This window comes from Helianthus annuus, chromosome 5 (assembly GCF_002127325.2).
Source record: "Helianthus annuus cultivar XRQ/B chromosome 5, HanXRQr2.0-SUNRISE, whole genome shotgun sequence".
NCBI lineage: Eukaryota > Viridiplantae > Streptophyta > Magnoliopsida > Asterales > Asteraceae > Helianthus > Helianthus annuus.
The window spans coordinates 133715825-133729058 of NC_035437.2; the positions used below are offsets into that span (position 1 = coordinate 133715825).

At 41.1% G+C, this 13234-nt stretch overlaps 1 protein-coding gene and 1 non-coding gene across 2 annotated transcripts; one reads left to right on the forward strand and one right to left on the reverse strand.

Annotated features, from left to right (window-relative positions):
• Nucleotides 1-231: 231 nt before the first annotated feature.
• On the reverse strand, nt 232-337 carry LOC118492644. The gene has a single exon (XR_004894648.1). It is a non-coding gene; the product is annotated as a small nucleolar RNA R71 (small nucleolar RNA).
• Nucleotides 338-11413: 11076 nt separating this feature from the next.
• On the forward strand, nt 11414-12575 carry LOC110943984 (pollen-specific leucine-rich repeat extensin-like protein 2). Its single transcript, XM_022185713.2, has 2 exons — nt 11414-12221; nt 12478-12575. Exons 1-2 carry the CDS (start codon nt 11414-11416, stop codon nt 12573-12575), a joined length of 906 nt encoding a protein of 301 aa, XP_022041405.2.
• The last annotated feature ends 659 nt before the right edge of the window (nt 12576-13234 follow it).

The following is a 13234-nucleotide window of genomic DNA, read 5'->3' on the forward strand; positions in this document are numbered from 1 at the left end:
GGTTGGCAACGGAGGAGCCTTACTTTCATTTAGAGGCTTATGACTCGATTTGCAACACTCTTGGGAGTTAAGGGTTTTCGGCCGACGATATTAAATTGGTATTATTCCAATTTTCTTTGGAAGATAAGGCGAAGAAGTGGTTTTACACGTTACCTTCAGCATCCATATATACATGGGGGGAGATGCAACAAACTTTCTTGGATGAGTTTTACACCGCCCAAAAGACCAACGATGCAAGAAAGGGGTTGAGAAGCTTCCAACAACAACATGGTGAGATGTTTCATGAGGCATTCGAGCGTTTCAATATGATGATTAAAAATTGCCCTCACCATGGAATTGAATTGTGGGAGTTGATGAATGCCTTTCACGAGGGGTTGAGTGCCGAAGATGCACGTGATTTGATGTCTATTACCGGTGGGACTTTTGGAACAAATTATGAGAACGATGATTGGGAGTTCTTGGAAAGCATGGCAACTACATCAAAGAGGAAAGCTCAAGCTTCAAGAAGAGCCCGACCGACCACTACCCGACCTCAAGTGCACGCCATAGATGATGGTAATGTTCAAACCACTAACCAAATTTATGATGTTTGTGCTTTGTGTAATGAAATAGGTCATGCGGCTGAAAATTGCCAAGGGATGTTGGAAGGGCAATACGAGGAGGTCCATGCGGTTCAAGGTCAAGGTCAAGGAGGAGGTGGTAGGAGTTACAACAACATGAACTCTAATACCTACCACCCCGGGTTGAAGAACCACCCGAATTTTCGGTACGGGAATCCTTCAAATCAAGCAAACCCGAATTTTCAAGGTAGCCAAGGTAACTTTGGTTCACGCCAATCTTACAATAACCAAGGTGGATATCGAGGCGGAAATAACCAAGGTTATCAAAAACAATACCAAACGGGTCAAGAACAAGGGGGGTCTTCGGGTGGAAACGAGATGATGGAGATGCTAAAGAGTATGCAAATGGAGATGCAAAAACGGAACCAACTTGATGAAGTTCTAATGCAAAAGGACGAGGTTCGTGATAAAAGCATCCAATCACTAACAACCCAAATGGGTCAATTAGCAACCGATGTGGCGGAATTGAAGAAGGGTAAGGGTCAACTTCCAAGCGACACTAAGGTAAACCCTTCACATGGTTCGTGACGAGGTAATGTTAATATTAATCATGTTAGTGTTTTGAGAAGTGGAAAAGAGTTCAAAGCCAATTTGTCACCCGAATTGGTTGAGGGGGTAGTTGAGGATGTCACGGGTAATGAAAGTGATGATGAAGTTTCACCGGTTAAACCAAAAGAAACAATTGTTAAAAAACCGGGTTTGGGTGAAAATGAAAAGAATGAAAAATTTGAGGGTGAACCGAGTCAAGTCCCGTTTCCATCGGCCTTACTTGACCCGGGAAAGAAAAATTTTATTGTGTCGAGAGGTCCTCTAAAAGAGGAGATGTGGGACATGTTTAAACAAGTGAAAATAAATCTCCCACTTCTCGATGCAATAAAACAAGTCCCCGCTTATGCAAAATTCTTAAAAGAATTATGTACACAAAAAAGGCAAAACAAAAAGAAAGTGCCTAAGCGGGTGGATTTAACCGGGCAAGTGAGTGCAGTTTTAAATGGGGAGCTTCCTCCTAAGCTCCAAGATCCGGGCACGCCATTGATTAATATACAAGTTGGAAATTTTCAAATGGCTAAGGCGTTGCTAGATCTTGGAGCCGGAGTTAGTATTTTACCGGGGGGCTTATAAGACCAATATGACTTTGGTCCGTTAGCAAGGGTGGAGACAACGGTTGTTTTAGCCGATTTGTCTCATAAGTTACCTCGGGGTATGGTTCAAAATGTAATTGTGAAAATTGATGAGTTTTATTACCCGGTTGACTTTTTAGTCTTGGATTACTCATCGGCGGACCCTAAGCAACAACAAAATATAATTTTGGGTCGGCCGTTTTTAAGCACCGCACATGCTATTATCGATTGTAGATTTGGTACAGTTGATATGGCTTCTGGAAATAGAAAAATGCGTTTGAATGTTTTTACTAACAATTCTAATGCTAACGGTGTTGATGAGTGTTTCATGGCAGATATAGTTGATGGATGCAACCCGCATGAGTATGAGGAGGATGGTTTGGATATTTGCCTGTGTGATTTTTCTGAACAGGTACATGCTTATGCACTCCGGGTTGAAGAGGAAGCGCAAGATGCAATGGCGTTGAAAGAAGGTAGGCCACCATGGACCCACCAGTTCGAGGGTCTACCAGTGAAGATTGATTCGGGTACGAAACCATCCTTAGAGGAACCACCAAACTTGGAGCTCAAAGACTTGCCTAGCCACTTGAAGTATGTGTTTTTAGGGGATAATGACACCTTACCGGTCATTATTGCCTCTAATTTGGTGTTGGCACAAGAGCAAGCATTGATGGAGGTCTTAAAAGAGAACAAGGGAGCTATTGGATGGACGATTGCCGACCTCAAAGGAATTAGTCCATCCATTGTCATGCATAAAATCATTACCACTGAAGATGCAAAGCCGACACGAGAGGCTCAAAGGCGATTGAATCCGAACCTATGGGAGGTAGTTAAAAAAGAGGTAATTAAATGGTTGGATGCGGGAATTATTTATCCAATTTCGGATAGTGCTTGGGTGAGTCCCACCCAAGTTGTGCCTAAGAAGGCCGGCATTCAAGTAGTCAAGGATGAAAGTGGTGAACAAATTGCCACCCGACCGGTTACCGGATGGCGTGTATGTATTGACTACCGAAAATTGAATGCCGCCACTTCTAAGGATCATTTCCCGCTACCATTCATTGATCAAATTATTGAAAAACTATCGGGTCAAAAATACTACTGTTTTTCGGATGGGTATTCGGGTTACAACCAAATCGCCATACACCCGGATGAGCAACACAAGACCACCTTCACTTGTCCATATGGCACCTTTGCCTTTCGGCGAATGCCATTTGGCTTGTGCAATGCTCCGACAACCTTCCAACGATGTATGATGAGTATTTTCTCGGACATGGTTGGAGAGTCGCTCGAAGTATTTATGGATGACTTCTCCATTTTTGGCACTAGTTTTGATGCTTGTCTCAATGAATTACAAAAAGTGTTAAAAAGATGTGTTGAGAAAAATTTAGTGCTAAGTTGGGAGAAAAGTCATTTCATGGTGCAAGAGGGCATTGTGTTGGGTCATGTGATTTCTGAAAGGGGGATGGAGGTGGATAAGGCAAAAATACGGGTAATATCATCTTTGCCACCTCCGAAAAATGTTAAGGGTGTAAGGTCATTCTTGGGACACGCGGGTTTTTATAGACGTTTCATTAAGGGTTTTAGTGTTATCACCAAACCCTTATGCAACTTGTTATTGAAAGATGTCCCGTTTGATTTTAATAACGAATGTATGCAAGCTTTCACTATTTTGAAGGAACACTTGGTCAAGGTTCCTATTTTGCAACCACCAGATTGGTCAAAGCCGTTCGAGATAATGTGTGATGCGAGCGACACCACTATTGGTGCAGTTTTGGGTCAACGGGTTGACAAGAAACCGGTGGTTATTTACTATGCAAGCAAAACTTTATCCGAAGCGCAACTTAACTACACCACAACCGAGAAGGAATTACTAGCGGTGGTGTATGCTTTGGATAAGTTTCGCTCGTATATTTGGGGAAGCAAAGTGGTGGTTTATTCGGATCATAGTGCGGTCAGGTACTTGATGGAGAAAAAGGACGCGAAGCCTCGTTTGATTCGGTGGGTCTTATTGTTACAAGAGTTCGATCTAGAAATCCGAGACAAAAAGGGAAGTGAGAATGTAGTAGCGGATCACTTGTCTCGGATTCCGGTGGAAGGGACCGATGATGTGAGTGAAATTAATGAAAGTTTTCCCGACGAGCAACTTTTAGCCGTTTCCACTTTCGTTGCACCGTGGTATGCTCATTATGTCAATTACTTAGCCACGGGTGCCATTCCAAGTCATTGGACCAAAAAGCGTCGACAACAATTCATGGTTCAAGTGAAGCAATACATTTGGGATGAATCGGATCTCTTCAAGATCGGACCGGATCAAGTTATACGAAGGTGTGTGCCCGAAACAGAAGTGTTGGAAATTTTGACCCATGCCCATTCGTCCGCATGTGGGGGTCATTTTAGTGGGCACAAAACAGGCTATCGGGTTCTTTCATGTGGTTTTTATTGGCCCACCATTTTCAAGGATGCAATTGAATTCGCCAGAAATTGTATAAATTGCCAAAAGATGGGTAGCATATCGAAGAGGGATGAGATGCCATTACAACCAATCTTGGTTTTGGAGATATTTGATGTATGGGGTATAGATTTTATGGGTCCCTTCCCGAATTCAAATGGCTTTCTATACATTTTGGTAGCGGTGGATTATGTCTCGAAGTGGATCGAAGCTATTGCAACACGAACGAATGACCATTCGGTTGTTTGTAAATTTGTTCAATCTAACATCTTTTCTCGCTTTGGAATCCCGCGGGTTATTATAAGTGATGGTGGTTCGCATTTCAAGAACTTCAACTTCGGGAAATTATTGAAAAGGTATAGCGTGAACCACCGAGTTGCCACACCTTACCATCCGCAAACAAGTGGACAAGTCGAAGTGTCCAACCGTCAAATCAAAAAGATCCTCATGAAGACGGTAAGAACGGATAGAAAGGATTGGTCGAGCAAGTTAGATGATGCTTTGTGGGCATACCGAACGGCCTACAAGACTCCTATAGGCACAACACCTTACCGGATGGTGTATGGTAAGGGTTGTCACTTGCCAATGGAGTTGGCGCATCGGGCACATTGGGCGATCAAGACGGTCAACGCGGATTATGATGAGGCGGGTAAGTTAAGAAAGTTGCAATTGAGCGAGATAGAAGAGATTCGAGATGAGGCGTATGAATGTGCATCGGCCTATAAAGATAAACTCAAGAAAGTGCATGATGCGAAATTGAGAATGAAAACATTCGAAGTGGGGCAAAAAGTTTGGTTGTATAACTCAAGATTGAGGATGTTTGCGGGCAAGCTCAAAAGCAAATGGATGGGTCCGTATGTCATTCGGAGAGTTGGGAGATTTGGTGGTGTAGACATCCAAGACGAGCAAACATTGAAACAACAAACGGTAAACGGTCACCGATTGAAGCCGTACTTGGAGGGGAACGACATCAACAACTTGGAGCTTGACAAAGCGGGTTACATCTTGCGCCCGGTCGATGAGGAACAACCATGAGAGGCCCAGGTTTGGTAGTGTACATAGTAGTATTTTGTTTTGTTTGTTTTGTATAATTTGCACAATTGCCATAGTTCCTCAAAATCCGTGTTTGAAACAAGTGTGGGGATGTTCGGGTCTCGAATTACTCTAACATTGTGTTGAGGACAACACGGGATTTTTGAGGGGGTAGGGTAATTTTTACAAGTTTTTGAAAAGTTAAAAAAAACATAAAAAAATCGACAAAAAATTGAAAATCATAAAAAATGATACCTTAAAACAGCATTTTGCATGAATCAGGATCGCCCAGTATCCACCGTAATTTACGGTTTTACCGTAAATTTATGGTGGAAAGGAAATATTGTTGGTCTTTACGGTAAAACTCTACTGATTAACGGTGGAATTTCATGTTCAGTTTTCACCGTAAATTACGGTTATACCGTAAATTACGGCGAGTGATGAAATTTTCTGAGTTTTACGGTATAGGTCTACTGATTTACGGCGGAGAATTGAAGTCCAGGTCTCACCGTAAATTACGGTGAGACCGTAATTTACGGTACGGTGAAATTTTGTTCCGTCGTTTGGGGTTCCGTATATAAATAAAAAAAAAACATAATAACAGCAGCTTACGAGAGTTAACCCTAGCCACACATACCCTTTGCACTCTACATTCTATCTATCAACATCATCTCTCTCAAACAAAACCCACAAACCTCCATAGCTCTTCTACCTTCAATCCTTCATAGCTCCTTCAATCCTTGTCCAAACTAAGTGAAATCGGAGTCTATCTTGACTAATTTTTCACGTAGTTTCTGATTTTGACAAGAGATTTAGGAGAAAACACTGTTTTTGGGTCCGAATCCCAAACCCTAGTTCGAAAAATTTGGGGGTTTTTGGAGCTTTTGTTTCACAAGCACTTTAGCATCTTCAAGCAAAGGTATGAAAGCTTATTTGTTGTATTTTGATGCTACATTGTGAAAAGTAAGATTATTTAGGTTATTTGCCCATACCCACTTGCTTGTTCTTAGATATGATTATGAAATGGGTTATTTGAACATGGATATGGTTGTAGATGTAGGAGTTGTGGGTAAAGTAGTGAACTTTTGGGGATTTCTACATTGTAGAGACACCATGCCCAAATTTTTGAAGAACTTATACATTGTAGTTCACTAACATCTACAACCATAGTAACAAGCAAGTGTGGGGATGTTTAGGAGGAAGGAGTCTAATTTTGTGTTTGCTTTTGTTGATTGTCTAATGTGTGTAGGAAATGGCTAAGACGAAAGAACAAGCGGGATCGAGTTCATCATCATCAAAAGGGAAAGGCAAACAAAAAGAACAAAAAGGCAATATATGGGTCGTATAAGTGAAAGCGAGAGTGGGAGTGAAGAAGAGATGGAGTTGGATCCGAGTGAAAAGCCGGTGTGGAATTCGGGTCCATTAGATGATCAAGCAGAGGAGTGGCAACCGACACTTTACCATGACTGCATGAATAAGTTGAAGAACAAGGCGGCGGCCTTCATTTGTGAACGAGAGGTTCGGGAAGTGGAGTTCCAACAATTTGGGGTGTTTGATAAGTTTCGGGCGTTAGGATGGGAATCAGCGCTCAAATGTTTCGACAAAGACAAAAGCAACTTGTTTATGACCGAGATACAAGAATGGATGGCGACTTTGAAATGTCACAATTTTAACAAGCCGTCACAGATGAAGTTGATTGGTGAGGTGCACGGGGTACCAGTGGAGATGTCATTTGACACTTTAAAGAAGCTCGGGAAGTATGATAGTCTCCCGGCTCGTGATTACATGGTTCCCACTCTCGATGACCTCTTGCTTAAACCGGAGAAACATGTTCGATGGAATGATATGTTGGCAGCAATATTTTTACTTGGTAAATACAGTGGTATTCTATACCGGAAGAATTTGAAGATAGAAGCTAAATTGTTGCATACAATCTATCTTCTCAATGTCCTTCCAAGAAGGGGAGACAAAGAACAGGTGAGGTTTCCGGAGGTGCCCGTTCTTTATTCGTTGACGCATGGGGCTCCACGTTTTCTGATACGTTATCTTATCATGAACCACTTATGGATCTGCCGGAGTAAGTTTGGAAGAGACATCGTCCCGTATTGTCGAATAATTATGGGATTGATGAAACAGCAGAAGGCGATAACATCTGAAGATCGGGGAGTAACAAAAAGGCACCAGCCTTTTACGTTGGATAAGTTGGGGAGTGTTTGGACGTATACTCAGACGGAGCGTTATCACAAGTTAAAGTCGGAAGGCCAAAGGTGGAGAGCTCTTAAGGCAAATGTGAGAGATTTGTTACCGGGTGAAGAGGATGAACCCGAGAGTGAAGCAGAGATCCCAAGCGGGGATGAAGATTATGAGGAGCAACCGCAAGGTGGGGTGAACTTGAATGTGGGTCAAGGGGGTTATGGTGGAGGTCACGGTGGTATGTTTTACGACTACTGTAACACCTCGGAAATTTACGTCCAATAATGCAATGACACGTGGCATAAGCTTTGAATGAGTGAAAACATACTTTAGAGGGACTAAAGTTGACAAACAGTGAAACTATGTGAACACAAGGGTCCAAAGTGTCAACAATGGATAAATAGGCACTAAAATAACCCTACATGATGTTTATAATCTCAAACGGATAAATCATGGATCATACGAAGCGGAAGATGTAAGAAGGTGAGGAATTACAAACTACAAGGGCTAAACGTGTCAACATGTTGAATTTATACCTCTGAGTGATCTTTTGGCAAACCCGAAGCTTTGTAATGATAAAATATACACACGAGAATATGTGGTAAAAATTTCATGAAGTTTCGTTATCGTATGAGAAAGTTATGATCAAAACCGTACGCGAAGGGTTAAATGCGTCAACATGAATTTTATGACTTTTCGGGTGAGCACAAAGTGAACCGAGGACTTTGCCATGTTTATTAAAGTCCTAAGGTTCCTAAAAACCAGATTTGAGGGTCTAGACTGCTAAATAAACGAACTAAATGACGTTACAAAGATCAGGGACTGAACTGTAAATTGCTGAAACCTGTTAAACAGGTCACCAGCTGGGACGCGGCCCGCGTGAGTGGCCTCGCGGCCCGCCTACGGGTCACCAGCGTAAAATACAGCGACCAGCTGCCAGTTTGGTCTGTTTTGCGAGTGGAAACCAGCTCTAATCACCTCCCAAACTCACCAATCGACTTACATGCAATTGAGGACACTTGTAAAGGTCTCACAACACCTGTATCAACTTAAAATCAGATCAAAATCTTCATAAAAGGGGACTTGAAGTTGTAACCAAGAACACTTGCATTTTCAAAATTCACAAGATCAACTCCTGGAGCTTTCTGGATGACAAGGCACCTTCCTAGTGATCTCTAAGCTTATTTAGGACCATTGTAAGTGTTCATAACCCTCTCTAATTCGTCCTAGCTTAGTTATTCAACCGAAAGTCAATCCGTCGTAAATTTAGTTTGACTTTACGATTAAACGAAAATGGCTCAGTCATTTCTCAAATTGAAAGTACCTACAAGTTGGTATTTATGTGGGAAACAAACCCTCAAAAGGGTATTTTCTGATTTCCACTCTAAGCATGATGATTGTCGAGTCAAAGCTTTTCTTAAAAAGTCAACAGAATGTGCTTTTGCAAAATCTAGCATAAATAGCAATGTAGATCACATGCAACCTGTTTGATCATCAAAATAACTTTAAATTAGTGTAAGAACATGTTTCATCATGATCAACTCGACAATTTTCAGTATAAACCCGGATCGGAACCGAAAGTCTTATAAAAATGACTTTTTCTTTGACTCTCGATTCGGATCCATGCATGCATGTTTGAGATCTGCCTTAGAGCTTAATTTGGACCATTTTTTATATATGTACAACTCTCTGAGATTTTACAACTTAGTTCAACACTTGTCCGATTCATATGCATGTTACCGGTTTATGCTTAAATATGACTATTTTGCCCTTTTTGCTATAAAACGCGATTTTTGAAAAAGTGAAAGAGTAGAAACGTTTGTTACTGATTTATAAACTTGCACCAAAAATTTGATATCAGTTTGAGGTCCAGATTTAGAGTTATGCACAATATCGTAATCTGAAAGCTTTGTGTTAAGTAAACGGCGTAATTAACGGATAGCCTATTTAAGCCCACTTTTTAATATCAAACTTTTTACCCCACTGATGTTATATAATATTTTGGGATTTTTAGAGATTTTTATTTAATTTTTGGCTGATCGTATCATAGGTCTCTAAGTTTAACTCGGTAAATACCGAATTTACCCTTTTAAGCCATAAAATGAGTTTTATAAATCTTTTTGACCCCAAACCTTTTTCCACTGATTTCATTTGTTAAATAAATTATTTTGAGCATTCTGGAAATATAAAAATATCAGATTTCTTTTGAAAATCCGGAAACGGCTCTAAATCGCCTATTTAAGTGTTTTTAACGCCTAGTATGCGCTATAACCATATTAAACATATAAGGCTGATACCTACTGATATTCTTAGTATATTTTTATAAAATAATAGTAAGTATAAGTTTTTGAACTCAGGTTTCCAGTTTTGACACTTTTAGCCCTTGTGAAATTACCAAAATACCCCTTAGGGCATAGTTTGATTTTAAAATGATAAATTTCATATATGGGTCATACCCTACTGTTATAATATGTTAAATTAAGTATTTTTACTGTATGAATCAGATCTACAACTCAGATTACAAATTTAACTCTTTTATAATCTTTTAAATAACCGAAATGCCCTTATAAGGCATAAGTTGAGTTTAAATTCATTCGGGGCATAATAGAACATAACTTACTGATATTATGACATATTTAGAGCATATTATCTCAGGGAACTTGCATATGACTCTTACGGTTACCCGTAACGCTCTTTTAGCGTTCGGTTCGGTTTATGTAATTAGTTTGCATAAATTGACCGAAACGGGTCAAACATTATCATTTTTGACTCAAAATCCAGAATGTATTTAGCATACCCATATTATACAAGTATTCAAACTTGTCGGGTCTAAATCACGTTCTATCCGGTCTTCGCTTAATCGTGCGTTTGAACCGTATCGTCCTTAAAACTAACCGGTCTAAGCTTAGGCTTAAATAAAGACCCGTTAGAAGTCTAATAGGTTATTATAAACCTTTGTTCCAGAATAGAAGAACCAGTAAAAGCTACCTTCACTTGCTAGTTGTGATTTATACTTACCAAGGTAAATACTTTTAACTTATTTTCCCTATACGGGCTTGGGATACGGTATATAAAATACCGCTTGGTCCGGCATCGAATTCTTTAATCGAGTAGAGGTTAAATTTATTGAGATGCCTTGTTTTGAATGTGTTTTATTGCTCAAAGCCTTTGGGGGGTTAATGACCATGTCCCGGATATCCTTGGCATCATTTTACGAGATGGCCACGACCTGAGCACGGGGTGTAGGCGTACACCCGTCAGTGTATAACTCTATATTGTGGTGTGAATATTAATCTTTAACCCGGTCTACGGACCGGGCTACTGAACGCATAAGTAACATGTAAATCCCTTACAAGATTATATTGCATAATTATTCCAAGTTATAAAAATATTTTTATGCCATGTGCATTTAAATCAATTTTCAACCTTTTTCAAAATGAGTCAGTTAAATTGTATTTACCAGTGTAAACTGACGTATTTTCCCAAAAGGTTAAGTGCTGGTACTACACGAAATAGGCTGGCTGTCTTCTAGAGCGTCCACAATAAGTCTCGCAAGCTTGGATGACAATAAATCTGTTGAACAATATCTTATATTTATTTTGATCCGCCTGTGGATCCGTTTCAACTATTAGTGATAATTAATATTACACTTTATTAAAGTTGAAATGAATCTATCTTTGCTTCCGCTGTGCATTTATATATTGTGTTGTTTGTCTATGATGATGCCAACTACGTCACTATACTCCCCACCGGGCCCACCGGTGACACGTGGAAATTAGGGGTGTGACAGGTTGGTATCAGAGCCAACTCTGAGTGAATTAAACACTGGCCTTTTGTGTTTAATCTCACTTACACAATTGCACATTCCTCGATTCTCGAGTCTAGACAAAGAACTTAGGAAATATCCAAAATTTGTTTTTTTTTCTAACTTTGTCTTATATATATTTTGTTGTGTCACTTGTTTGATTTTTGACAGGTTCACCAAAATGCCGCCACGTATGAGAGGAAGAGGAAGGGGACAAGGAGCATATGCAGCCCCAAACGACCATGAAGTCGGACCTTCGCACAGGCGAACACCTTCAGGCTCCCATAACACAGGTGCTCAAAATCTGTGGAGGTCTTTTACTGAACCCGCAAGGCACTCGGTTTCACAGAGTACCTCACCTTCTATCCCACACTCCTTTGGGCCTCAATCAGAAAATGAGCCCCACAACTCTCACCAGTCCTATATTCCTCTCCAAGGACACCAATCACCCTTTGACCAACCATCACCTGTTTTCCAAGGCCTGTTCAACCCTGCTGACTACCTTGATGTGCCTATGGGTTTTAACCCACTTGGACCAGAAGACCATTTCCCTGGCGACAATGCGATGGAGGTCGATGAAGATACCGATCCCTCAATGCCACCATCTGGAACTCCGAACCACCCTATCGAGATTTCTGATGGGTCACCTTTTGTGGGATCACCATACAATGGTCCCGACAGCTTTGAGGAGAAATTTAGGCAGCATGACTGGGTAGTTACCCCTAGTTACCATAACTCTCCCTTGCACCAGCCACAACACAACTCTCCCTTGCACTCCCAGCAACAGCTGCCACAGCAGCAGCAAAATCCTTCTGAGGATTTCCGGCGTGATGTGGTCACTCCACCTCCGCCACCACCTCCGGTTTTGCCTCCTCCGCCTCCGAGGCGAAGAGGAAGGAACGCACGGATGTCCACACGAGGGGAATACGCATCGGGACCCCTCCACATTCAGGTAGCAGCCGATACTCGCCCCTACACGAAGAACCAGAGATGGGAGAATCGTCACATCCCGTCTCAGAAGTAACATCTGCGCCAATCGCGCCACCACCACCACAGGATTTCGGAAACCCAATTCTTGCTTATACTAGCGCGGCAGCATACAATCCCTTCGAGCAGACGTTTCCCCCAGGTTATAACTTTACAGAGGATCCCTACTGGGTAGCTGCGAACTACAACTCTCTCAATCCGGAAGGTACTTTTGGAGGTCCCTGGACTACGGGACAACCGACCTATGGATACCCATCATATGGATATCAGCAGCCGCAGCCTCCTCAACCACCGCAATATCCGCTACCACCACCGGCACCGATGATGTCGCCGCCAGAAGTTCAAGAAATCCTTCAAGGGATAAATGATGTGCGACGCGAGATGCGGCATGAGTTACGGGAAGAGCGTCGGCATAATCGTGGGATGTTTAAGAAGATGGTAGATTTAATCAAGGGAAAAAGCAAGAAGGACTACTAAATCCTTTGTTTGCTAGTTATTTAATCATGTCCCTGCGAGGACATTTATTCCTGAACTCTGCCCCTGCGTGGGCATAATTTTTCCTTTATGTTTGACTCCTGCGTGGGTTTGTTTGTTTCTGTTCTACCCCTGCGTGGGTTTGTTGTTTCTGTTTGACCCCTGCGTGGGTTTGTTTGTTAGTTTAGCCCCTACGTGGGTATGTTATTTGTGTAAAAGTCCCGTTTAGGGCAAACTCTTGTTAAGTTAATTTTATTTGAAATGGTTAATTTAAGTTTTTCATTTTTAAATTATATGCATGAATATAATATACGAATAAATGAAAAATAGCAACTATTATTCTAATTTACCATTTTAATAATAAGAATCTTAAAAAGGTAAAACCTAGCTTGAATGTCATATTAAAGACCTGGCCAATATGGTAGAACCTGTTTAAAAAGATTCAATCTCTGTTAACATCTGTAAACATGTTAGCATTCTTGGCTAGTGTGATCCGTAAAATCACACATGTCACCCTTTTAATAAATTATCCAAACTTATATTCTATATATAT

Bases quoted from the DNA above. Each gene is read 5' to 3' on its own strand.
- LOC110943984 (XM_022185713.2), top strand. From the start codon at position 11,414: ATGAGAGGAAGAGGAAGGGGACAAGGAGCATATGCAGCCCCAAACGAC. The intron at 12,222-12,477 runs GTCACATCCCGT...TATGGATATCAG, and splicing joins GAACCAGAGATGGGAGAATC to CAGCCGCAGCCTCCTCAACC.